The 24111-nt window shown below is 38.6% G+C and overlaps 1 protein-coding gene across 1 annotated transcript in view; it reads right to left on the minus strand.

Moving 5' to 3' along the window:
- Positions 1-24111, minus strand: part of EPHA6 (EPH receptor A6) — a 1226126-nt gene that overhangs the window by 39720 nt on the left and 1162295 nt on the right. Inside the window, exon 15 of the mRNA XM_036746072.1 lies at positions 12030-12179. Within this exon, the coding sequence (XP_036601967.1) occupies positions 12030-12179 (150 nt within the window). The remainder of the gene's footprint in view (positions 1-12029; positions 12180-24111) is intronic.

The raw sequence follows: 24111 nt of genomic DNA on the forward strand, positions 1-24111 counted from the left end.
CATCTCTTAATTATGTTTTTTATCACTATATCAGTTATTTTATACTGATACCCACAGTCTGTGTATAACTCTTTCAATTATCACAATAACTGTAATATTCTCAAGATTGACATATATATATATATATATATATATATATATATATATATAACATATAAAAAATAATATAATCCTATATAAGGATGTAAACAATTTGCCCATATTGATTAACAAGGTTTGTGGGGGTTTTTCCCCCCTGTTTACCTTTTTATGTCTCTCGTGAGTTTTGTATTTGAAGATCAAATTTTCCATTGAGTTCTGGCCTTTTCATCAGGAAGGTCTGGAATTCCTTTATTTTGTTGAATGTCCATCTCCTTGCATGAAAAATTATGCTCTGTTTTGCTGAGTAATTGATCCTTGGTTGTAGTCCAAGCTCCTTTGCCCTTCGGAATATCATATTCCAATTTCTCCTGTCTTTTAGTGTAGAAGCTGAGAGATCCTGCGTGATCCTGACTGTAGTTCCATGATATTTGAGTTGTTTCACTTTGGCTGCTTGCAGTATTTTCTCCTTGACTTTCCAATTCTGAAATTTGGCTATAATATTTCTTGCAGTTTTCAATTTTGCATCTCTTTCAGGGGGTGATCAGTGGATTCTTTCAATGACTATTTCCCCCTCTCGTTCTAGGACCTCTGGGCAGTTATCTTTGATAATTTCTTTGAAGATACTGTCCAGACTCTTTTTTCTCATCATGGCTTTCTGGTAGACTAGTAATTCTTAAATTGTCTCTCCTGGATCTATTTTCCAGGTCAGTTGTTTTTCCAATCAGATATTTCAGGTTTTCTTCTATTTTTTCATTCTTTACATTTTGTTTTACTACTTCTTGATGCCTCATAGAGTCATTAGCTTCCACTTGCTCAATTCTAATTTTTTAATGAATTGCTGTCTTCATTTTGCTTTTCAGTCTCCTTTTCCAATTGGTTGATTTTACCTTTCTGGGTGTCATTTTCTCTCTTTACAGTCTGAATCTCCATAGTCATTTCACCAACTTTACTTTTTAAAGATTTGATCTCATCCATGTTTTTTTCCCCCATTTTTTCTTTTACCTCCCTAATTTGGTTTTTAAATCCTCCTTTACTTCTTCCAGGAGTGCTTTTTGGGCTTGAGACCAGTTCACATAAGGTATCAGATGTGGGTATAGTGTCAATGCTGTCCTCTTCTGAATTGGTATTTTGATCTTTCCTGTCTCCATAAAAAGAATCAATGGTCCTCGGTTTTTTCATGTTCTTCTTCTTGTTGATTAGCTTTTTTTCTGGCTTTACAGTGGATTTCTACTTTTGGGGCTCAGAGATCTCTGTCCCAGGTTTCTTGTTCTGGGAGCTGCGAGCCTAGTCACTAGCTTTGTGTATCATGGCCTTCAGTTTCCTGAGGTGTCGGGAGAGATTCTCTGGTTCCCCGAAGTCTCCTTTTCCCCTGGCATTGCTCTCCAGCAGCAGTAGTCTCAGCAGTTGTCTGTGCTGGTGTCTGCCACTTCCCCTGGCTGTGCAAAGGCACATCTGGATTCCTGGTATTGACCGTCGCCGGCTCTGCCCTTCCGGGACTCAGGAATGCTAATGGAGCCCCACTTCTGTCTCCTCTGTTCCTGCGTTTTTCCCAAGGAATTCTCTGGGTCAATGGAAGATACTCAATAGGTAGCGTAGTATAATGAATAGAGATCCAGCCTTGAAGTCAAAAAGAACTGGGTCCAAGTTTTCCACCCTTGCATATACTACTACGACGACGATGATGACGACTACTACTACTACTCTGGGTCAGTGAGGGAAGGAGGGATGAGAGCCGTTTACCTAGCCATTATGTCTCCCGGAAGTTCAAGTAGGTGTGTTTCAAACCTTTGACCTGCAAGCCTCAGGAGAAGATGTCTCACAGCCACAGCTGCTGCTGCCTCCTGCTTCGACAGACTCCCATCCTGTGCTGGGAGGCCTGGGGACCTCCATTGGTTTCGGACACCTAGCTTTCTCCCAGCCTGGATTGCTGGCTGGTTTCCACAGCTGCAGCTCCGTCAGGCTCTCTCCCAGCCTACAGATCCATCCTGTTGACCTTTTGGATTCTCCTGGCTTGGAAATTTGCGCCACTCAGTTTACCAGTGGCTTCTAACTCTCTCAAATCTGCTCAGATTCACTTTTTTAGAGGTATCTGACAGAACTTGTGAGAGAGCTCTGGTAAGATGCTGTTTTCATGTGGCTATCTTGGCTCTGCCCCAATAAAACAAATTCTTAAAAAACCCCCCAAATCCCAAACCCCCAAATTTCTCAACTTGTACTCTGAGTCTATCTCCTCTTGGCAAGCAGACTGCTAAATATTTTCTATTTTCTATAGTGATTTAAAATGGAATATTTCTATCTCTTTCTCTTTGATTTTTGTTGGTTTTATATATATATATATACATATATATATATGTACATATACATACATAAATGCTGATGATTTGTGTGGGGTTTATTTTATATCCTGCAACTTTGTTAAAGTTAATTGTTTCAATTAGTTTTTTAGTTGAGTCTCATCATACCATCCGCAAAAAGTGATAATTTTATTTTCTCTTTGCCTATGCTTATCAGGAGGTGTTGCCCATCCTTTTAAGTCTGATTCAAATGATGCCTCCTTCCTTAGGAATTCCCTGCCTTTCCTATGAGTAAAGACTTTCTCTCTCCGCACCCTGCCCTGCAACCCCAGCTTGAATCACATACAGTTATTCTATATCTTTTCAATGTACTTATTATATAATCTTTTGCATTATGGCTCTCTATAATACAAAATACAATTTTTATTTTCCCCTTATTAAGCTAAAAGGTTCTGAAGTTCAGAGATTATTGTGTCAACTAATTCTTGTATCATATTCACTTTACATTGTATTTGTTTCCTTGTTATCTCCTCCATTAGGGCAGAAGGTGGCGCAATGGATAGACTGCTGGGACAGGAGTCATCAAGACCTGAGTTCAAATTTGGCCTCAGACACTTAGTGGATAAAGTGTCAGACTTGACATCAGGAAGACTCATCTTCATGAGTTCAAATCCGGCTTCAGACACTTATTAGCTGTGTGACCCTGGATAAGTCACTTAACCCTGTTTGCCTTTGTTTTCTCATTTGTAAATCAAGCCAGAGAAGCAAATAGGAAACCAGTCCAGTAAATTTTCCAAGAAAATCTCAAATGGTGTCATGAAGAGTTGGACATGACTGAAATGACTGAACAACATATCTACCTTGTTAGATTGTGAGTTCCTCGAGGGCAGGGACTGTCTTTCACCTCTTTTTTGTATATCCAGTGCTTAGTACAGTGCCTGGAACATAGTAGGTGCTTCATAAATGTTTATTGACTAACTACTGATGTACTGAGTGCCAAACACAGTGATTTGAACACAGTATGTGCTTAATAAATGCTTGTTGAATATGAATACTGTATTAGCAAAGTTTCAAAAGATAATAAAATTGAAAAGGACCATCTGAGTTGGAAAATTATGGTTGCAAATGTGAGAAAATATTAATGCAAATTTTCTCCTGTCTGAGAAAAAGAATAAAGTCAGGTACCTGAAAATGTTGAAAAATGATCTCATCCAGTTTCCCAAATAATTCAAGAATTAGCTTTTGAAAGGTGGTAAATAGTATTGCTCTACTTTGTTTATACTGGTGATTGACTGCATGATATTCTCATGCTTATTATCCTGTGACAGCAGAGGGACTTAAGTGATAGTTTAATTTTGTTGTTGTTGTTCAGATATTTCAGTCATGTTTGACTCTTTGTGATCCTACTTGAGGTTTTCTTGGCAAAGATACTGGAGTGGTTTGCCATTTTCTTCTCCAGCTCATTTTACAGATGAGGAAACTGAGGCAAAGAGGGTTAAGTGACTTGCCCAGGGCCACACAACTAAGTGTCTGAGGCTAGATTTGAATTCATGAAGATAAGTCTTTCTGACTTGGGTCTGACACTTTATCCACTGAGCCACCTAGCTACCCTGATAGTTCAATTACATTGTACTTAATTAAAATTTCAGTCGTCTTTATAATACCAATAGTAGAATCAGTTGGGAAATATGGTGAGGAGTAGGTCTTTTTAATAACTGCTTTGATAGTAAAACTAAGACAGATGCTTCCCGGGTCATACGGAAGGTAGAATTAATGATGATGTGGTTAGCAATTATTTGTATTTTAAATGATCATTTCAAGGCAATATTGCTTAATCAATTGAAGTTTGAAAAATGTATAACAAGAGACCCAAATTTGCAGTAGCTGGACATTCTCTGAATCATAAAATCTTACTTCATTCCTATCTATGTAAGTGGATTTTACATATCCTACCTTGTCAGCTCAAGTACTGACTCATACTCAAAAAACGTTGCAGAATTACTGACAAGACAAACAGGAAAAGTGGTGAAATGTAAGTTTTTCCCCCCACTTTTCATGCTTGAGAAGGGAATAAATTCAGGTCCCCTTAAAAAACCTTAGAAAAGAAAACCCCAAATACAAGTTCTCATTCTGTCCTGAAATGAGTCTGAGAAAATGTCAGGAAGACTCTGAAAGAAGAGGAGAAAGAAATTGAGGTAGAAGGTTATTTTTCCCTAGTAACCTTCAAAAACGAATTCACTTTCTGGTAAATAGAAATAGCTAAGCAACATGTGCCCAAATGAGGCTGTACTAGAATGCAGACAGTACATGAAATAGCTTCAAATTGAACAGCTTTATAATAATATCAGGTCAGGAAAACACAAGACTCAGGTCTTGTATCCAAATTATTAGCTTGAGCTAAATGTCTTCTTATTCTAGTAGTGCTGGCTTTTTCTTGGACATTAGCTCTCCTGGGATTTGACTGTTTAATGTTACCTGCTGTTCCTTTTTGGCTTAATTGCACTTTGTTAGGTATAATACCTTGTATAGTTGCTATTGGAGGGGCCATCAACATCACCTCATGGAAAGAAATGCAGCTTCTGAGCAGGAGTGTGCTGGTAAATGGTTTAAAAACTAGTTTTCCAGAAAAAAAAGTAGGCATTACATACTTTTAAGCTCAATCTATATTGTTAACATTTTCTCCACCACTTTATTAAATCTAAACAATCAATAAAACAATGAATAAAGCCCTAATAACATCTGCTGATTTCTGAGATGTAAACGCCCAAACTGAAAATTTAATAATTGTCTCTTCTTGAGAGATGGTATGAGCTGGCTCTAGCTCCCTCCTGTCTGTGAGGGTCTACGTAGATCATTAGTGTTATAGTACATGAGAAACAACATAGATTGCTACTTGATTTGAATCCTGCCTCTGATTCCTTTCTTGATCCATGACCATGGACAAGTTATTTCTCTGAGATGGATGGAGCTCTCTAAGGATTATCTATTAAATTTGAGGTTGATTTTTATAAATGAAATCCTTGACATTATCATAGTACATTATCATATGTATAATATGTTACTTAGGCAATTAATTATAATGATTATTTTGAAAAATAAAACTGAAGCACTTAAGAGTTATTAAGATTTTCTTTTTAGCAGGGTGGGAGGAAACCGAAAATGTGATTTTAGAGAATATAGAGACGTAGAGATAATAGAGAATTTCTGAAGAGAACACTTTTTCCATCAATACAGATGAGTAGTTGTTCAGGAATTTATAGTTTTAGGGAGATATCATTGACACTAAGAGGTCAAGCCGCTTGCTCAGGATCGCACAAACATTATCTATGTGCCAGAGGCAGGCACCGAATCCAGGTCTTCCTGACTTTGGACTCTCTCTACTCACTCCCTGCACCATGTAGCCTCTATCAGAAAATTACATGCCAAAAGATAGCATGGAACCCTGTACCTTTAGTATACATATGAAAGAAGTAGCCAGGGAGGGACTTAACTTGTCTTTCTTTACAATCTAATAGTATGTCATTGACTAATGAGATATTTAAAGGATTAAAAAAGGACATATTGATTGCTGACCAATTTTTTATATCAAGAATTCAAATATTAAAAAGATATAAATTTCTTACGAGTATCCATTAAAATTTGTGCTCTCCTTAAGTAAGATTAACTGCTGGTTATAAACTCTGTTTGGTTCCACTCCTGAAACCATTAAGTCATGTAGTGGACAGAACATTGAACTCAAGTTCATTCAGGAAGACCTGAGTTCAAATCTTTCCTCAGACCCTTGCTAGGTATATTACCCTGGGCAGGCCACAACTTTTGTTGGCCTCAGTTTCTTATCTGTAAAATGGGGATAATACAAACATCTACCCCCCAGGGTTGCTTTAAGGCTCAAATGAGATAATATTTGTAAAGCAGATTGTAACCCTAAATAAAAATGCTGGCTATTATCAATAATAAGAAAAAATCTTGTTTCTCTTTTGGTGCCATAGATTCTAAGCAAAATACCAAGATGAGACACTCAAAATGATTCTATATAATGTAAACTGTGCAGGCTATACTGAAAATTAGAAATTTTTTTTAGTAAAATTGGAGAAGTTTTATTAAAATGATTATAATATTAATATCTTAGTATCATTTAATAGAGAAATGTTGGAACTTCCCTTTAAAATGTGTATTTATATAGTTCATTGTAGAGACCAGTGAACCAGAAGTGAGAGAAAGGACCCTAAACCTGACTACAGGGCAGCTAGATAGAGCAGTGGATAGGGTGCTGGGCCTGGAGTCAGGAAGACTCGTCCTTCTGATTTCAAAACCAGCCTCAGACATGTGTGACCCTGAGCAAGTCACTTAATCCTCTTTGCCTCAGTTTCCTCATCTATAAAACAAGCTGGAGAAGGAAATAGCAAACCACTCTAGTATTTTTGCCAAGAGAACCCCAAATGGGGTCATAAAGAGTTGGACACAACTGAAAAATGACTAAACAACCAGAATCCTGACTATAAAGCCATAATTGGGACAAGATAACCAGGGCATTCCCCCAGGGTACACAGATTTGAAGTGCATTGATAGCACTTGTGGTCCTTCAGTAGCACAGAAATAACTAAGTTAGCTTCCCTAGTAATCTGGAATAATTAATTAAAATTATTAAATTCTCTCTATTTGTGTTGGCACTGGATGGGTTCTGCCTTTTGGCAGAAATACCTCAGGTCAGTTCCTACCCAGTTGTAATGCCAAGCAACGTGGGATTTTTTGCTGTTTTTCAGTGTGTGTTATTTAGTTTCCCAGCCTCAGTCTTACACGTCTCTGCGCTGAGCCAATCAGACATGTGCAAGTGGGCTCTAGCCAATCAGATGCTGAGTAGAATTGTGTATATGTAGAGAGCCAGCGTTAAGAAAGCAGACTTTAAGAGAGCCAGTGATGTTGTTGCCCTGTTGAGCTTTGTTTTCCCAGAGGCAGAGAATGGGGGCAGGAGCCCCTGGAGCCTGCTGTCAGGCAGGAGCAGGAAGAGCTTGGAGTGGAGCAGTCCCCGTGAGCTGAGATATGGAGCAGGAGCAGAGAGCTGCCTATGTGTGAATCCAGGTGAGAGTGGGAAAAGGTCAGCCCACAGGAAGAGCCATGGGACTTGTAAGTCAGCCTCAAATTAAGATGCAAGAGGACTTTACTTGGACACTTGGTATTGATTAAGGAGATTGTTGTTATTGTGACCTGGGGACGGATGGTATGGTATTTTCTGCTACCCTTTAAGGATGTGTTGTGCTGGTCTGGGTCCCCCTGATTGTGTAAACAAGTATTTTGGGGAATGCCACTAAATGCAATGATATATGCTATTGTAATACAAGGAAAATTAGGAACCCCTGAGTAACCCCTAGCTACTGACAAGCCCCCCTAGAAAGAATGGATTCAGATATCTTTGGTATTTAGCAAACCCCCTGGGACTCCATGGCTCCTTCCTGAAATGTCAATAGATAGGACCATCCCACTGAGAGATAACCTGGCAGATCCTGTCTAGCAGATATCCCTGAGACTCCTTGGTTCCTTCCTGGAATGTCAATAGATAGGACCATCCCACTGAGAGATAACTTGATAGACCCTTCCTGGGAGATATCCCTGGGACTCTGGGACTCCACCAAGGAATGTAAATGAGATTATCCCACTAGTACGATAACCTGACTGAATCTTTTGATCAGCCAGGACCTTTGTTCCTCTTCCCCCCTACTCTGTACCCCCATATCCTACATAAGCCAAGCCATCACCCCAACACATTTTCCATTGATTTGTGGTGCCGTACCCCGATGGCCGCCGGCTAATAAATTCTCCACTTAAAACTTATACTCTGTGGTGTGTCTCGCTCGCTTCTGGTACAACACTATGTGTCATATGACATATATATGTATATGTATATATATATATATACATATATATAATGATATGTTTTGCTGAAGGATGTTGCTATGAATCTTATGCTTTAGTTTATTGAATAATGTTTAATTCTGAATAGAGAGTTCATTATACTATGCAATTAGACCCTTAAAATTATTCACAGCGGTAGGCCTCAGGTATGCTGCTGTGATTGGCCTTACACCAGCCCAGGCAGCTAATCACTCACTCACTCACTCATTTACTTAACTCACTCAACAAACATTTAGTAAGCACCTACTATGTGACAAACATTATACTAGGGCCTGGGGATACCAATTTCTGCCCTCAGGAAGCTCCCATTCTTTCAGAGGAAGTTGGTTTCCTGCCACTTCTCTGCGGGTGAAAATTGCTCATTATAAGCTCTACTTGGTTCCACTCCTGAGTACCTGTGTGACCTTGAATGAATTTACTTCAGTCTTTCTGAGTCTATTCCCCCATCAATAAAATGGGAACAGTAATTCCTGCCTTGCTTCCTTCCTGGGATTTGTGGGAGATAGAGGTGAGATGACATATGTGAAAGCACATTTTTAGAGCTTTATATATATGAAAGGTGTTACTACTGCTACATTCTTACGTGGCTCTTTTTTTCAATTAGATTATAATCTCCTTGGTGGCAAAACTGGGTTTTCTATTCCTTTTGTCTGCTTTGAAGTACCTAGCCTCTTTCTGCTCCACATTCAGAGCTCAGTGAATGCTTGCTGAATGAGTATGCAGAGCTTAGCTGCAGATACTTTTATGTTAAGCCTTTTGTGCTGCAGGTTCTATTCATGCAGATTCCTCCCTCCCCCCATCTCCCTTTCCTAATAGAAAACATCATTGACCTTTCTCTAAAACACATTCAACAAACTCAGAAATGCTTGCTGTTTTTCAGAATAGACTAATGTCTATAAAACTATCTGGAATTTCCTTAATTTATTTCAAGGCTCAAAGCACTTTAATTTGTATTTTACTTTTTAAAATTGGCCAAAGTGTAGTGAAAGAATAAAACATTCAATATCCAAACAATATGGTTGAATGTTCATTGCTTAAAATATTCCTCTACTTTATATAAGATCAAAAAGAAAAAGTCATATATAAGGCAAAACATAGCTATGGAAGCAAATAAATCAGGGACACATAGGAAATAGCCAGTGTTTGGATAGAGCAGCTGGGGAAATTTTTCCTAAGCCATTTCTATTTCCAAACAGGAATTCTGATTACAGGATCTGTCACAGATATGCTACCTTCTAATGTGTTAAGCTAAACAGACTTTACTGCAGATGCAAAGACTAGATTTCTTCAAGGTGCTAACTCTTTTTTTTTCTTATAGACTCATCTCATTTCAAGGACCTCAAATACTGGATTGTTTATGGACAATTTCAGATCCAGGCTTGAATATATTTTGGTGACCTTAGCAAGGACTATGAAAAGCTAAGAGCCTGAATCCTGTCTGGGATCTGCTCCTTACTTCAATCTCATAGACACGCTGGAAATCCAGTCAGTCAGTCAATCAGTTGGACAGGTCATCAATAAAGCAGTAAATCAGTCAACAAACACTTATTAAATACTTATTATGTTCCAGGTACTGTGCTAAGTGTTGAGGGACCCAAGGAAAGGCAAAAAAGAAGAAACCCCTGCCCTCAAGGAGGTTACATTTGAATGGGGTAGAAAACAAAAAACTAGGTACCTGCAAGATAGATACAATTTGAATGGAAGGTAGTTGGAGAGAGGGTGGCACTATCAGGTAATGAAGATGAATGATCCTTAAGGAGTCTATCCCTATCTGCCTGAATCCCACTTGGGTTCAGAAAATACCCTCTTTGGTATTGAGAGAAAAGCAGAAGGTAAATTTTCTCTGAATTGACTCTATGTCAAGTGAGCTATGTATGTGGAGTTTTAGGAGATTGCAGAAAGAATACTTTCCACTCTGGGATCAGAACTGGAGGACTTCCAGTAGAAACCTGCATGACTTTTGCCTCACTTGCCTTAACTGTGAAATGGGGATTATAAAGCTTGTGGTCCCTCACAGCTTTATTTAGATGCTCAAATAAGATAAAATAAGTAAAGTGCTTTGGAAAATGTTAAACACCATATAAACACCATTGTTTGGTTGTTGTTCACTATCATCTCATTCTCATCTCTTTTTTTGGATGAAGTTATGATAGACCTAATCAGCCCATCAATAAACATTTATTAAGTGCTTAATATGTGCCAAGTACTGTGCACAAATATGAAAAAGTCAGTCCCTTGCCCTCAAACGACCTACGGTCTAGTGGGGGGATTCAACACAAAAGGAGGCTTTCAGCCTTTTCAAGAGAGGGGAGGGGAGACATCCAAGGACAAGCCATTATTCTGCTGTTATTTTATTTTATATTTTGTATTTAATGCTCTATTGCACAGATAAATAGAATTATTACTCTTTAAAACCGAGTAAGAGTATTGGGATGCAAACTCATACTGACTTCATCTTTGGGACAACTTCAACAGTAGACAGGAAAACGGAAGAAATGTACCTTGTCTTATACCCATAGAGTTTTAATTTCTTTAATTAGGTCTCTATTTTTGAAATTTTGAGTTCTATATTGCTTAGAGATTACAAATGTCCAGCATGGTGACATCTTTTCTTCTGAAAAGGTTAAGTCTCAGTGTTGTGGTTAATGGTTATGAATTCCACCACAGCATACTGCCTCTTGGTATCTGTGGTTTGCAAGTTATCTCCCTATTAGATCTGAAGCTCCATGAGAGCAGGAATCCTGGTTTATCTAAGCTTTTGTACCTCCCCCAATGCCTGGCATAATATAACAGTAGGCAAGGCAAAGGTAGCAAAGTGACAAGGGCACAAGGTAAGTTTGAGTCTCAGCACTGCAACTTATTGCATGCATAAGTCTTTTAACCTCATTGGGCCCAAACTGCCCTCCCTGGCTACCACTCCTTTAGATGTATCATTTTCCCAGATAGAATGTAGATCTCTTGTGGGAAGGGGCTATTTTTGCTTTTGTAATTTCATCCTGGTGCTTGGCACAGTCTTGGCAGATAGTAAGTGTTAAATACAGTAGATTTTTTTATTCATTCATTGGATATTAGTTGAATGTTGAATGAATAAACTGCATCCATCATCTGCAATGAGAAGCAGCTTGGTATAGTGGGTAGGACACTAGACCTGGAGTCAGGAAAACCTCCATCAGAATATGTTTTTTACTAGTTTTGTACCTAAGCATATTGCTTAGGCAGCTCTCTAAGCGCCTGGTGGAGAGATTTCCTGCTCTGATGAAGTCTCAGATTCTTGACATATTGATGTGATAGTAAATAGAAGCGGTGACAAGAGCACCAACTTTAGAGTGAGAAGACCTTAATTCAAATCTCAGTTCTACCAATTATTTCTCTTTTCTGGGTCTCATTTTCCTCACCGCAAAATAAAGGGATTGTACCAGATGACCTCTCAATTGTCTCCCAGGAAAAAATTCATGATAATTCTTTGCCTTATAGGGATATTGTATAGATAGATTAGATTGAAATAAAGTAGATTAAAGGATCCATATGTATAACCATCATATATAATATTAATATAATATAGTAGTATTATGTACTATTACGTATTAATAAATTGCCTATTAGGAGTCATTCTTTGAGGGAAAGTTCTATGCTGTGTTTTTAAGAAATACTTAATTTTTTTGAAGTTTCAAATCACCCTCATCTTAATGACAAAATCTTTAAACTGACAAGGTAACTTTAAGCTTACACATCTGTAGCACTTACATCTTGGTTGGACATTTCCCAGTAGGGTCTTTCTCCATAGGACATCACCTCCCACATGACAATGCCATAGCTCCATGCATCACTAGCTGAGGAGAACTTCCTGTAGGCAATAGCTTCTGGGGCTGTCCATCTTATGGGGATTTTTCCACCCTGGAAAATACATTGTAGATTACTCAGTTGACTCACAATAGAGAATTCCAGCTCCATTTCATACCTGGGATTATTGTCATCAAAGATCTTTCTGACAAAAAAAATTCTGAACACTCAATAATGGCTTGGCAATTTAAATGAAAAATAGAAAGAAAATGGAATATTTTTAAACTGCTAAGCGAGTTACCCTAAGGAGTTTATTCAGTGAAACAGTATTGCTGGAAAGAAGTCACACTTCAGAAGAAAGAAAACATTTCATTCATCAGAGATATTGGATGTTATTTTAGATTCACATAATTAAACAGAATACTTTTGCCTTATGATGGAAGTTACAGATTTGGAACATTAAAACCAAATACTACTCTATAGTTATTAAACATTTTATTGCATTTACAAATAATAATAATAATAATAAAGAATCTCTAGCTGAGGCAAGTGGTTAAATATTGAATTGAGAAGTGCTTTGCTAAATCAGCGTTAAACAGAGTAGAACTGCATTTCTTTCATTTTCTATCCATCTGTAATCACTTCAGTTATCTCTTAATCTTTTCCTATAAATCCCTTGACATGGTACAAATGCATCTAAAATAGACAGTTTCTGGGTAAGAGTGCTTTAAATTACTCAATACTTTTGTTTTCTAAGCTTTCACTCCAACAGCTGAACTCACTGAAAAGAGAAAATTAACATTCAGCCTATGCGGTTTAGCTATTTTCTGATTCTTCAGTAGTTTGGCTTTAGAAGATCTAAATAACATTTTATGTATTATGTTTAATTTTTAATAACATTTGCAGAATTTTATTAAGAACATTATAGAAATTCCTTGCAATGACAATGGCAGGAATAGGATCATTTGTTCATTTCATTTGGCATTTTTGACACCTTCCCACCTCTCTAGTGGGAATACAGGATTTTTTTTAAAGCAACATATATTGAGCCACGCTTTATAGCTCCACTAGGTGGCAGAAGAGAACAGTCACAAACAGGTTTGTGAACTCTAATAGCAACAACTTTGCAGGACCCTGCAATTGATTTATAGTTAACTAAAATATTTTTTGACAGACAGAATCCATAGCAGAAGTAGATTTTGATGATGAAACTTTGCTGTTGGTCATTACCATCAGCAGCACAGTCATCATCATCAACATTGTTTGAAAATCTCTTTTGTTAAGTTCTTTGTACACAGTATATTGAAAATCAGAAGGGAAAAAAAATTTCTGCCTCGGAGAAAGAGTCGAGAAAGTTAATACGGAAATTGTAAATTAAATACACAATTGCTACTTTTTAATGATTTATTAGGCAGCTAGGTGGAATAGTGGACAGAGCATTAGGCTTGTAGGCAGGAAAAACTGACTTTAAATTTTGTCTTAGAACTTATACTGGTTGTGTGACCCTGGGCAAGTCACTAAACCTCTCTCAATGAGCCTCAGTTTCCTCATCTGTAAAATGAGAATAATAAAGGCACCTAGTTCAGAGGGTTGTTGTGAAGATGAAATGAGACAATATTTATAAAACACTTTGTAAACTTTACAGATGACATAAATGCTAGCTAGCTAACATTATTAGTGGGGAAAAGTGATTAATATTCAATAGGAAAAATAATGAACTGCAAGGCACAATTGGAGGTTAATTAAACACACATTTATTAGTCACTTACTATGTACTGGTGCTATAGTACTAGTATTGCAAGGATTTGTATATAAAGTGAAAGTATAGGACATTCAAATGGGAAGGTACCCTAGAGACCATTTAGTTGAACCCTGTCACTGTTCAGATGAAACAATTGAGGTCCCAAGAATTGAAATGATTTGCCCACTTGGGATCTGAAGCTGTGTCTGCTGATCCTCTCCCAGTGTTAATTTCGTTGAGACTCACTCCCCTATCAAAAGTTCTATAAAGAGTAAATCATTATTACAATCTTTAATATCCCAACATATGTTAAGCATAATAGCTCATAAGAGCAAAGCTGCAATTTGATGAAAGTGTCTAAAATGTGTTGCTTCCACAAAACAACACAGAATCAATTAATCAACAAGTATTTATTAACTGCCTACTATGTGCTAGGCAGTACAAATACAAAGAACGAAGTAATCCCTATTTGTAAGATCAGAAGCAATAGGCAAATACATAGTGAAAACTAAAATTCAGAGTGCTCAGCCATGGTAGCTAAAAGAAACATCATTTTAGGATTTATCCTTATCTCAAGATTGGAATGGGATTTATTTTTAAATTGTAATCAGATTGGCATGGACTGCCATACAGCTGAATTTTCTTTCGTGGATATAGGAGTGATATTTGCATGCAAGAAGCATGTAAAATAAAATGTAAACTACTTGAGGAGAAAGACTTTAGTTTTTGTGCCTAGTTCATACTAGGAGCTTAATGAATATTTCTTGAGTTGGAATGAACTAAATTGAATTGTTGAATATGTTTGGATCTATGGATACAGATTTATGAAAAGATTCTGATCCTAACAAAATGGAGCTAAACTGAATGCACAGAATAAAGTATGTGCAACTTGGTGCCCCCTTCTAACAATGGTTGGGAGTAAGAGGTATTTGGATGAGGAGGAAAACTACCTAGTGGTGTTAGGGAGACTTCAAGGATGGTTAGCTTCTTGTCCTTTCCCTTCTTCTCTTTGTTGCACTGTCCTCTGTGTTTCTTTACTTCTTCTTATGAGATTTTGGCATTGTTCCTCTTATTTTGGATAAGAGAAGGAGGCTTTTTTTCAGACATATAGTTACAGCCCCTTTTATTCTTGAATCAGAATACATTGAGACCCTCTGTCTTGTCCTGTAGTCATCCGAATCAGCTACATTTCCAATTCTTTGGGTAAAGGAGTGCTATGCTTTGGTTACCAAATAGGAATTGGAGTGACAGTATTTTGTCAATCACTGAAAGCACCTAAATCCCCTCACAATTTGGTTATCTGTTAACATTACTGTGAGGTCGCCAAGATCTCCACTTATTTTCCGTTGTATTCTTCATCTTGTTAAATGGTTATAGATAAAATTTCTGAGTCCTATGGCTCTGCATTTCAAATTTGGAAACTATATTTCCAAACTCTGAAGGCCAAACTTGAAGATCTAATTTCTAAAGGGATGTAAGAACAAAAGTTTCATCTTGCCACTTCTTTACTGGATCTTACTTGCCATAGTGCGCAAACCATATGCAGAAGTATGGTGATAAATGTTTAACAAGTGACTCTCCAGAAAAAAAAATGCATGCATGACACTCTTATAAATTTAATCTGTTATTTATGCTTTTGTTTTCACTTTTTAATGTCTACACAACAAACAAAATAGTAAATCAATCCCTGATTTATAGTGTTTGCCAATTTCCAAGTCGTAAATGCTCACACTGAAAATTTAATAATTGGTTCTGCAGCTGGTTCAGTTATAGCATATCACTGAATACATAGATGTTTGTGTCATTAGGTGGCTGAAGTTGCCCTTTGCTAAGTCAATGTTGGTTTCTCTCAAAACAGGCTTAAGAAAGAGAGTGATTTTTTTGTACTCATATCATTTGTTCTTTATATAATGTCATTTACCACAAAAAGGAAGACATTCTTATTACCTTTCAAGTTGATTTAAAGTATTGTCTTATCTCTTCCCTCCCCCACTCCTAAAGAAACTCCAAATATTTTCTTTGGCATAGCCAGGACTACAAAATTGCTTTTGAAAGTTAACTGACCTTGAAATTTCATGTTACAATTCAAGCTAAGAGAGTAAGAACCTGAAGTCATAAAATATAATATATGCTCATTAATGTGGGATTCTCCTTCCCCAATCTCTTTCAGCTCACACAAGTTGAGTGTCCTAGAGATAGGGTATCCCAAGTTTGATGAAGTCTATGGGTGCTCTCTCCTACATTTATAATTCACAAACTCCCCATAAATGGTGTTACCAGGTAGAGGAGACAATTAGCTCAAAGTAAAGACATTTACTGAGATGGCATTGTAAGAACAAAAATAACAAAATATCCCCCCCCCATAAAACTGGGGCTCACTTTCCCACAATTTGTTTTGTTTGGCCTTTGTTTTGGGGGAAGACCAATGACATCATGAGTGATATCTTGACTCAAGCATAAATAAGATTTAAGTGAGGCAGAGTTGCACAAAGTCGTCAGCCTCACTGTCTCTTCCAGAGTCATCAAATTCCAGCGGCAAAGTCAAGAGGACCGATGATGGTTTAGGATAACGTGGATGACCCTGACATTTTCAATGTCTGCCCAAGCTCTAAGCACTCCGTAGCATTTGTTTCCATTGCCTTTCCCACAACTACACATAGCATAAATGGGAAGCATGGGAACATACAAAAATTATATGAATAATAAGATGCACACAGCCTAATCAGACAATTCACACATTTAGAATTGCAGAACCACAAAGTTACGTCTCTTCTTATAGGGTCCTCATGCTGCTTTCCCCTAGGCACAGTGTGCCTGATTGGCAGGTTGTTCAGCAGGGCTATCTGAGTCTGTTCCTTCTCCTTCCTTCAGCAGGGCTGAATTTTTCTTAATTGCAAGAAGTCACATTCCTCCAAGACTTCTCTTTTCTTGGCCCTTGGGCCTTCCTGCTGCCTCTGCCTTCTGGCTTTCTTCATTGCTCAGCTCAAATCCCCTTTTCTGCAAGAGGACTTTTCCCAGTCCCTTTCTTCCCCCTCCCCCCATTACTAACACCTTTCCTTTGAGATTACCTTTCATCTATACCTTATTTATTTTTTGTATTTTGTCTTGGCAAGATTAGCAAGCCTGTAAGTCCCTCATGAGAATCTGAGCTCCTTGAGGCCCAGGACCATGTTACTTACCCTGCCCCCCCCCCCCCCCCCCCCCCCCCCCCCCCCCGCATGCCTCTGCCCTTTCTTTTTGTATCTCTAGCACTTAGTGCCTAATAAATGCTTGTTCAATGATTCACTGACTGGATTTGGGTGAATAGGTTCACTGCAAAATTCCTTGGGGAGGGAGAAAGCAAAAGAGGCAAGAGGAGGAGACATTCCTTTTCCTATGAGACACAAGGAACTATTTCCTGTCGAGGGCTGGGTTCTTCTTCTTAGGGGTCTTTTTTCTCTGCTTCCAGGCATCACATTCCTTAGGGCCATGCCCCACCTTTAGTGATATCTTGGAGAGTGCCTCAGTTTTTAAAGGGCTGCTGGGCATGACCAATTACCCTATAATTCCATCAGTTTTGAATAGAGAACTTCTTCATAAAAGATATAAAACACATAAGCCCTTATTTATACCTCCTTTAAGACCTTAAAATCTCACTATCTCTGTTTTTGTTGTTGAGTCATTTTCAGTCATGTATGACCTCATTTAGGATTTTCCTCCAAAGATGCTGGAGTGGCTTGCCATTTCCTTTCCCAGTTCATTTTACAGATGAGGAAACTGAGGCAAATAGGATTAAGTGACTTGCCCAGGGTCACACAGCTAGTAAATGTTTGAGGATGGATTTGAACTCAGGAAGATGAGATTTCCTGACTCCTAGCTCCAAGCTTGGCACTCTATCCACTGCACCACCTGCCTGCCCCATTGTCTCCATTACTAGCTCCTTATTTCTATGATTTCATTAACTGGGCTGGGAGGAAATCAATTGATGACAGGCTTCTGGATCACTACCTCCCCCCTCCACTAAAATAAAATAGGAGTGATTTAGAAAGGTGTGGTAAGGTGGTAAAGGCATCTCAAAAGTAACTATATAAAGGATAATAAAAAAGCATCTATTCTGGAAATAAGAAAATCAAAGAAAGCCTAGGATCAATGCTCAGGAACAAAAATAATGTGATAACAGATGACAGAAAAAACGCAATATCAGTCAATTCTTACTTTGCGTCTCCTTTCTATACTAAGGAAAATGATCTTTAGACTAGAAAGGATGGAACAAAAATGGTTAATAGGAAACTGAAATTCAAAAGTGGCAAGAGAGCATCTAGGTATCCTCAGTTAGTTTGAGCTTGGTCTGCCTCTTCCTGTGTATGGCATAAAGGCAGAATTCATGACTTCAAAGAAAATCATTGATATGCCTGAATGGTTTGGAATCACAGGATATAAGGAATTCTCTAAGTAGAAGGCAGAGGAATTAAAGTATTTATTCAAGCTCCAAAATAGCAGACCTATGGAACAATGTCCCCAATTCGATATAGTGGCCAAAACCTTCCATATCCAATAAGCCTGCCTCACAAGAGTAACCAGGAAGTTACAGAAAAATATTATGGTAGCAAGCCAAACCATACATGGGCTTCCCTCTAATGTTAGAGCCCTCCTGTAATAAAATTACCCACTGGTCTCAAACTCTTGCTCAGCACTCTCTGGTCAGCACACTTGTGTTGGTAATCAAAATGGGCTCATTAGCACTTAGTTCAACAAGTGCCCTTGAAGAGTTTGGCCTTTGTTTCCTTTGATTAATTCAGTGTCTTTGATTGAGTCTTACTAAGTGCTAAGCCCCAGGCCCAAACCCCTATTAGGTGTAAAACCTTAGTGGGTGTGGATTGGCAACTAAGGTGGGGCCCAAGGTGGGGCTAACTCCAGGGAGGGCCTAGTTTACAGGTCTGGGAGAGCAGAGGCTTTTAGACCATGTGGGTTTAAGTCCACCTCTCTGTGACAGTTCTAGGTCACGTGGGTGAGTCGCATGTGTGACTCACCCCTGACGCTGAAAAAGATATAAAAACCAGGGGTTGCCTGTTTGTTTTTTGGAGCTCCTACCTACAGCAGTGGTGGTGCATGACTCTGGGCCAGCCCTTGTTCTGAGCTCCTGGGCTGAACCTAGATGTTGGTAACTATGAATCTGTATTGGGTCTGTCTGTTAATGTTTGTAATTTGTTTGTATTTTGCTCTGAAGTTCAGGGCGCTGGCTTTTTCCCCTGAACTAAATGAATGCTGTCTGTATGCTGGATTAAAGTAAACTTGTCAACCCCTTCCCCTTGCTTTCCTTAGTTAAGAACCTGTGCTGTTGGCAGCTTTCCGGGTGCTGGCTGTGGGTGGATCTTACACCCCCACAGAAGCTGCTCTGGAAGCTGGTTCTTGGGTCAGTCCTGCCCTCAGAAGCTCCTGCTGCTTCAGCTTCTTCTGCTCTGGCTTCTGCTGGTTCTGCTTCCACTGCTCCTCCTTTTCCTGCTTCCACCATGTCTGTCTTTCCAAGCTCTGTCCTGTCTTTTTACACAGTCCTTAGATGTCATCCAATTGACTAGAACATCACCTGAACGACCAGAACTTAGGCATCTACTATTGGCTCTGGTCTCAGCAACTCCCCTTAGGACCCTGGGGACTTCACGCCACCTTGGCTTAGCACCTAGTAGCTAGGGGTTTGGGGCCTACTTAGGAGCAAAGATATAATCAGACCTTCCTTCACTGGCCACACCTGGAACCCCACCTGAAGCCTATTCAAATGGGTGGGGAAAGATCTTCTCACTTACTGACGGCCTTTACATTTGACCCCAAGATCTTTCACGTCCATTACATAGGTAATTTGTGTCTAAATAGGTACAAACTCTTTTTCTTTTTTTTTTTCAAGTACATAGAATCCCTTCAAAATGAACACATCACATTTGCAAAACACTTAACATAACATCTCATCGTCAGAGTGGCCACATGGCTCACTTGTTGGCCCCTAGATCTTTGTATCCATTGTGTAAGTCAATGGGAAACTGGTATCAATAATACCATAACAGTATAACAATATAACAAGGATAATACAAAATAAGGACACAGAACAATACCATCATTCCCCTCCTCGAACGAATGGGGCTCAAAATCTTGGGGTAAGGGGCAAAGGTCTCATTCTCATAGCTTCTTCTTGCTGAAATTGGATGTAGAACTGTCCCTGCCCCAAGAGGTCAAGAGTCCCATTTGAGAGGTCTGTTCTTTAGCAAGCTGGCAGGAACTCCAGGAATGCTAGAAGCTTAGGCAGTTAGTCATCTGAAAGTGTAGTGTAATTAGGATACTTAAGCCTAAAGGAAATAGAACTAGCAACAAAGTTAACCAAAACAAACAACCAAAGAGAAGGTAAGTATGGGCCATTATCCTTCAAATAAATCATCTCCATTTTGATTGAGACTCCAATTATGCAAAGATTCAATCTCATAGCTAAACTCAGGTAGGAAATGTTTCTTTTCAAAAGAAACACAATAAAGAAACTAAGCCAAGAAGATCCCATCCTAGATAGAGACTAAAATAGTCTTCCCAGCCTTTCCCCAGATGTACCAGGGAACACAATGGGAAACTAAATCAGGAGGATCCCATCCTAGATAGAGACTAGGATTGCCCTGAGGGCTTTTTCCCCCAGATACAAACTTTTATCTGTTAATCACACAAGATCACATTCCCTCTGAGTGACTTGTGGCATTTATCAGCATCAGTCATGTTTCTGGAGTCCATGAATCTATTATTATAGCCCTATTCATGGTGAAATATATGGGTCAGAGGTACAATTTGGTAATAATCTTCCCCTGAATAAACAACTGTTACAGTATTGTCCTTCCCATGGGCTATGATTTCTGCAGCCTTTGGAACATCATCCGGTTTCCGTTTTACTCATACCTTAGCTCGCAATTTTATTCTATCAATAGAGCCAGACCTTTTCATTCCTCTAGTAGTTATTTTGGGAGGAAGGTCAGTTTTCACAATGGGTATTTTTTCACAGGGGATAAGAATCACTTGAACTATCCTATCATTTCTACAAAACTGCACAGGTTTTTGACCCAAATTCTGGAGTGTCACAACAATTTCTCTTTGATAATTAGAATCTATCACTCCAGCCAATATATGTATTCCTTGAGCTGCTAATCTTGGTTTAGGTAATATCCATCCAAAATGATTCTTGGGGATTCTCATACATATCCCAGTAGAGGTTTTACTTACCTCTTTTCTATTTAACCTAAAATTCTCTATACAGTGTAAATCATATGCTCCCGAACCACGTGTTCCTGAACACGGTGGTGGGACATCTTCCCTCACGGTCCAAAATTCAACATTTTGGATCTCACGTGTTTGCTGTTTTCTGATCTGCAGATTTGGAGTCATCATTCTGGCTAGAGGTGTACTCCCCCCTAAGGACCTATTATTCAAATTACATAAGGCAATAAACAAATTGTCCTTCCAATGTTGATATGAATTATTAGAGCTTAATTTTCTCAACTGTTCTTTCAACAATCCATTCATTCTTTCAATTGTTGCAACAATTTGGCTAGCAGCTGCTATGGGGGTGAAAGACCAACACAAGCCCAACAACAAGAACACTGCCAACACAGGTTCTTTTGATCTGCTTTACTAAGGAAAGCAACTTTAAGGGGTTAACAATCTTATTTCAATCCAACATACAAATATCATTCACTTAGTTCAGGGGAAAAAGCCAGCACCCTGAACTTCAGAGCAAATACAAACAAGTTACAAAGATACATTATAAACAGACCAAACATAATTCATAGTTGACAAAAAGCATCAACATCTGAGTTCACAAGCTGGAGAGCTTGACAACAGCCCAGAGTCATGTGCCACTCCTCCTGTGGCTCAGAGCCCCCAGGGAGAACCTCTGGGTTTATATATCTTGTTCAGAGTCAAAGGTGAGTCACATGTGTGACTCACCCATGTGACCTAAAAGCATCACAAAAATGGGACTTAAACCCACGTGATCTAAAAGCCTCTGATGCCACAAAGATGTCACTCAAACCCATGTAAACTAGGCTTTCCCTTGAAACAAGGAGGTCATCAAGGACTCCTAATTTAATCAAGGAAACAAAGGCCGTCTTCAAGGGCACTTGATTGAATAAGTGCTAAAAGCCCTTCTTAATTACCAATACACCTTGGATGACTCACAGAACCTCTCTATACCCTCTTTTAGAACCAAGGAAACTAATTTTCTTGTTTATAAAATGAGAGCATTATTGCTTCTATCTCTAAGACAGAATGAATTCTAGAGTCTAGATTCTAGATTCTAGAAGAGATCTAGATGAGAGATCCAGTTCTTTTATTTTATAGATGAAAAAGGAGATCACACAGGCAATAAGCAGCATAGCAAGAATTTGAATTCTGTCTCCAAATTGTAATAGCTAATGATAATACCAGCTGACATTTCTGTACTGCTTTTAAGGTTTGTAAAGTGCTTTACATATATTCTTTCATTTGAGCCACACACACAATAATACTGTGAGGCGGGAGAATGTTATTCCCATTTTGCAGATGAAAAAACTAAGTCTGAGAGATGTTAAGTGACTTGCTCAGGGTCACATAGTAAATGATCTAGGCAGGATTCAAATTCAGCTCATCAATACCATGAGTTGTTGAGGTTTGGCAGCCTAGAATTTAACTGATTCACTACTGGCTGGGGAACCTGTGGCCTCAAGGCCACTGTGTCCAAGTTTTTATGGAAGAAATCCTTTTACTAAGAGGATTGGTTTCGTGAAATTTGGATTCTGTCAAAGGGCCACATTTGAGGACCTAAAGGGCCATGTGGTGTGGCTTCAAGGCCGCGGGTGCACCACCCCAGACGATGGTTCTCAAAATATAGTCCAGAAATATGTTCCTGAGACCCTTTCAGTCAGGTCTTCAAGGTCAAAACTATTTTCATAATAGTACTAAGACATTTTATTTCTAATACAGTACATATTGATAATTATGACCCATATGGGGCAGCAAAGTGGGATAGTGGATAGAGTTCTGGGCCTAGAGTTTGGAAGACCTGAATTCAAATCCAGCCTCAGATACTTACTAGCTATGTGATCCTGGGCAAATAATATAATCCTGTTTGCCTCAGTTTCTTCATCTGTAAAATGAGCTGGTGAAGGAAATGGCAAACCAATCTGGTATCTTTGCCAAGAAAACCCCAAACGGGGTAATGAAGAATTGGACATAACTGAAATGACTGAACAACAAATAATTCATATAAATAAACTTTTTTTGGGGGTGGGATGTCTCCAATAATTTTTAAGTGTGTAAAGGGGGCTCAAGACCAAAAAGTGAGAGAACTGCTACCCTAGACATATTTTCTGCTGTCTAAAAATCCTTTAACCATGAAAAGCCTTCCATAACCACCTTTTCCCCTGCCCTGCTCAGATTCATATTGCCTTTTTATTCATTTACTAAATTTATAATTAGAATCTTGAATGCCAATTTTATTTGCCTATAAGAGAACAGTGTTAATAGGACTCTTCAGAGTCATATAACTTAGGGTCCTTTTCATCTGTTTCCTCCTGAAGAGTAATGGTTTTGCAATACTCTTGCTAATAATTAAGTGGCAGGTACTGTTATGTAAATGACAAGTTTTACCCTCTTTCAAAGAGAATTTAAGTGATGTATCACTTAGTATGTGTATGGCACTATTCTAGAGGACATCTGTTTAGATGAGATTTTCCCCTCCTCATCCTACCTACTAGAAAATGTAGGACACTCTGCTACTGTCATGCAATAGAATTAAAAATACACATTATGTGAGGATTGCTCTGTTTCTGAGCACAGACAGCTAAACACTGAATATGGAACAGACAGCCTTTCCAAAGCAGCTTCCTATCACTCATTACGGCCTTAAACAAAAATAAAATCTACCATAAGAAAAAGCCCCAGTGAGACAGCTGACACTAATAAGAGTTAAAAATACCATACTGCAAACAGCAGTACATTTCCCTTTCATCTCTCCCACTCTCTTCCCCACTCTTTTCTCCTGTACCCACTCTCCCTCCCTGCCTCCTCTGCAGATGACTTTTTACTTGGTGTTTATACCTTCTTCCCCTTCCAGTGGACTTTATTTAATGGCTCCATCTTCCTGAGCGATTCATCTATGCCCTCTCTGACAAAGGGCCTTGGAAATTAGCATGGGAAGAATGATGACAACAGAGTTTTTCATTCACGGAGAGAAAAGGCCAGCTAATTCTTTTAACCACCAAGAGCTATGAAATATAGTAGCATCTTTCAATACACTAAATGCAACATCCCAGTGAACTCAACGAA

The sequence above is a fragment of the Trichosurus vulpecula genome, chromosome 2, assembly GCF_011100635.1.
Source record: "Trichosurus vulpecula isolate mTriVul1 chromosome 2, mTriVul1.pri, whole genome shotgun sequence".
NCBI lineage: Eukaryota > Metazoa > Chordata > Mammalia > Diprotodontia > Phalangeridae > Trichosurus > Trichosurus vulpecula.